The sequence below is a fragment of the Eucalyptus grandis genome, chromosome 8, assembly GCF_016545825.1.
Source record: "Eucalyptus grandis isolate ANBG69807.140 chromosome 8, ASM1654582v1, whole genome shotgun sequence".
In the NCBI taxonomy this organism is placed as follows: Eukaryota; Viridiplantae; Streptophyta; class Magnoliopsida; order Myrtales; family Myrtaceae; genus Eucalyptus; species Eucalyptus grandis.
The window spans coordinates 60,114,649-60,118,255 of NC_052619.1; the positions used below are offsets into that span (position 1 = coordinate 60,114,649).

The 3,607-nt window shown below is 49.5% G+C and overlaps 1 protein-coding gene across 1 annotated transcript; it reads right to left on the reverse strand.

Annotated features, from left to right (window-relative positions):
- Positions 1 to 974: 974 nt before the first annotated feature.
- On the reverse strand, positions 975 to 3,153 carry LOC104417618. Its single transcript, XM_010028861.2, has 4 exons — positions 2,947 to 3,153; positions 2,009 to 2,889; positions 1,220 to 1,967; positions 975 to 1,157 (listed from the first exon to the last, which is right to left on the reverse strand). Exons 1-4 carry the CDS (start codon positions 3,151 to 3,153, stop codon positions 975 to 977), a joined length of 2,019 nt encoding a protein of 672 aa, XP_010027163.2.
- Between the last annotated feature and the right edge of the window lie 454 nt (positions 3,154 to 3,607).

Sequence of the window (3,607 nt, forward strand, 5' to 3'; positions counted from 1 at the left end):
GAGACGCTCTCTTATGGACATTCCGGGATAGGCAACGGTTCAAGGAGCCCCGCCGGTGACTGTTGCTTTATCTTATCTTGTTGGCACATAAGACACATCCGCACGTAGGCTTCAACGTCGTCCCTCATGTGCGGTCAATAATATTGATCCTTGACAAGTGCCATGGTGTGGTGGATTCCTAGATGACTCGCTCATTTAAAGTTGTAGCACTCGTGTAAGACTTCCTTCCGGAGTTTCTTGTGGAACAACACATAGAGTCGTCGTCCTTTGGTGTAGAGGAGATTATCCTCGAACCAAAATCACCTCGTCTTGCCCTCTTGGGCGTACCGTAGGAGAGCTTGAGCCATTTGATCATGCTTCAGGCCCTCCTTGATACGATCGATCCAGGGACAATCGAGTCGACTCATCACGTTGGTTAGCTCCATCTTCCTGCTTAAGGCGTTGGCCATGGAATTGGATTTTCCGAGCTTGTATTCCAGCACATAATCAAACTCGGCCAGGAAGTCTTGCCACCGAGCTTGCTTCGGGCTAAGCTTCTTCAAGATTTGGAAGTAGCTTATGGCCACATTGTCGGTCCTCACGATGAATTGCGATCCCAAGAAGTAGTGCCTCCACGTACGAAGGCAATGCACCACTACGGTCATTTCCTTCTCTTGGACCATGTATCGTCGCTCAGTATCGTTCAATTTCCGCAACTCGAAGGCAACCGGATGCCCTTCTTGCATCAAGACACTATCGATAGCAAAATCAGAAGTATCGATTTCTACCTCGTATGGCTTGGTGTAATTGAGTAGCACGAGCATCGGCTCTTCGGTCATGGCCCGCTTCAATCGATCCGTCCACTCTCATGGCCTTTCTTTTTTCAACATATTCGTGAGTGGCATGGTAAGGCTCGAATATCCCCGGATGAAGCGTCAATAGTAGTTCGTGAGACCAAGGAAGGATCTCAGCTTCGTCACATTGGTCGGTGGTTCTCATTCAACAATGGCATGGATCTTGGCCGCGTCCATCCGTACTCGTTTGCCCTCGACAATGTGCCCAAGGAAAGGGACTTCCTCTTGCGCGAAGGCGCATTTTTCACTCTTCATATACAAGTCATTTTCCTGGAGAAGCTGGAAAACTCGACTCAAATGCTTGACGTGTTCCTCGAGTGTCAGCTATATACAACGATATCATCAGGGTAAACCACAACGAATTGATCAAGAAACAGATGTAGTACCTTGTTCATGAGAGTGCAAAACGTAGCTAGTGCATTGGTCAAGACAAAAGGCATGACGAAGAACTCGTACGATTTGTAGCAAGTCACGCACGCAGTTTTCGGCTCATCCCCTTCGGCAATCCGAACCTGATAGTATCCCAATTGTAGATCAAGCTTGGAGAACCAATGGGCTTCCTCAAGTTGATTGAATAAGTTTGCAATGAGCGGGATCAGGTACTTGTTCTTGACAGTGAGCTTGTTCAATGCTCGGTAATCTATGCACATACGGAGAGATCCATAATGTTTCTTTTGGAACAAAACTGGAGCACCGAACGGAGCCTTGGACGGCCGAATATACCCCGCATCGAGCAATTCTTTGAGTTGTTTCCTCAGTTCCTTAAACTCAGGCGGGGCCATGCGATAGGGTGCCATGGCCGGCGGTCGAGCATCGGGCACAAGCTCGATCCGGTGGTCCACTTCTCTTCGAGGAGGCAACTTCTTGGGCAGCTCAGGCAGCATCACTTGGAAGGCGTCAAGGACTTGGGTCATCTCTCCCGGTACCTCACTTTCTTCCACACCCTCCTCCTTCAACACTGCCAAGAAGGTCACCTCGCCCTTCCATAACCCCTCTGTCAATTGCATGGCCGATAGCATCTTCCTATCGTGTCTCGACTCGCAGTAGATTAGGACCATGCATTGGCACCACTTATCTAGGATGCAAATACAATCCGCGAAGGGCATAACGCCCGCATTGATCCGATTGAGGAATCTTAAACCAAGCACGAAGTCATAGTCGTCAAGGGGGATTACCTCGATATCCTCTTTGCTGTCCATGGACCAAGGTGCAGCTCCACGTCTCTAGCCATGCCACTAGTCGGGATTTCTTTGGAGTTCACCGTTTTGAGCCAATCGGCATCACTCGTCTCGACCGGAAGATTCAACTTCTTTGTGGCTTTTTTGGATATGAAGAGATCGGATGCCCTAGTATCCATGAGCGCACTCATCGTGGTACCACCGATCTTTACATCTATGAATATCATCCATTTGGGTTCCTTAGCCTTCTTAACCTTGATTGACCCATGGATCTGTAACGATCCCAACTGCGCCTCCTCTCGTGGCTCATTCTCCTTGCACAACATTGCCAACTTTCCTTCTTTCAGGCAATCTCGGGCCATATGGGGACTGTCGCAAAAGAAGTACTTGTAGGTGCGTACCTTACAATGGTATCCTCCATGGCTCGACTCGGGTTGAGTCCTAGGAGGGACCGATGGTGGTTTGCCTCCATTCGGATGGTTGTATCGGCTCCGATCTCCCTCACCATTGGCCCTTTCTTTCGGTCGAGAGTCTAGCTTGGTAGAGGACGATGGTTTGTATTCCACAAGGGACTCGGCCACGGAAGTAGCCGTTGTGAGATCCGTTGCATTGCACCGTTTGAGCTCTTGCTTGACCCATGGTTTGAGTCCGCTCATGAACTGATGGAATGCTTCCGTCTCGATCATGGACAGGATTTGGAGCAACAACTTTGAGAACCGTTTCACGTAGTCGCGGACTTCAACCTTTTGTTCTAGGCGCTTGAGTTCCCCGCGAACTTCCTCCGTCGCATAAGCGGGATAGTATGTTTGCCGAAATTCCTCGACGAACCAAGCCCATGTCATGATAGGGTCGCCATTCCTATCATCCGACCTACGACGCTACCACAGTAATGCATCATTAGTTAAATACATTACTGCAGTGTTTACTCAAATCACGTCATTGGTCATTCCCATAGTCTGGAAGTAGCGTTCCATGTACCACGGAAAGTTGTCCACGTCCTTTGCCACTCGTGAACCTTTGAACTCTTTCGGCTTGGGTGCATCGGCACGTGGTTGCATGGTGATCACTCCATTCACGCGTGCAGCTTCAAGCTTGGCAAGTTTGCTTTTCAACTCGACCATCTTCGCACGCATGGCCACCATCGCGGCCTCTCAGGTCTTGTCCCGCTACTATAGCTCGTGCGTGAGGAATCCCAGCACCTTGACACGGAGCTCTCCTATGCCGGCCTTAAGTTCTTGCACTTCGGCCAAGAACTCCTCCCTACCGGCTTCCACTTTATCGATGGGTCTGGTTTAGGTCGTCCATCAATGCCCGGATGTCCGTGATGGTCTCTTTTAGGATTGTCATTCGGTTCTCCAGATCTCCCTTCAAATCCCTCGAGCTCAAGACAGCACGGTTTTTCTTCGACCGGATGCCTTTCTTAGCTGGACGCCCACGATCTTCTTGGTCATCGCCTTGCACGATCGGGACGTAAGCATAAGGATCATCCATTGCGCTTAGAACAATCGCTCTAATACCACTTGTTATGAGTCGGTCAATTATGATTGATCAAAACACCGTGCAGCCTTAGGATTATCAATCTCAAGTTAGCCTTAC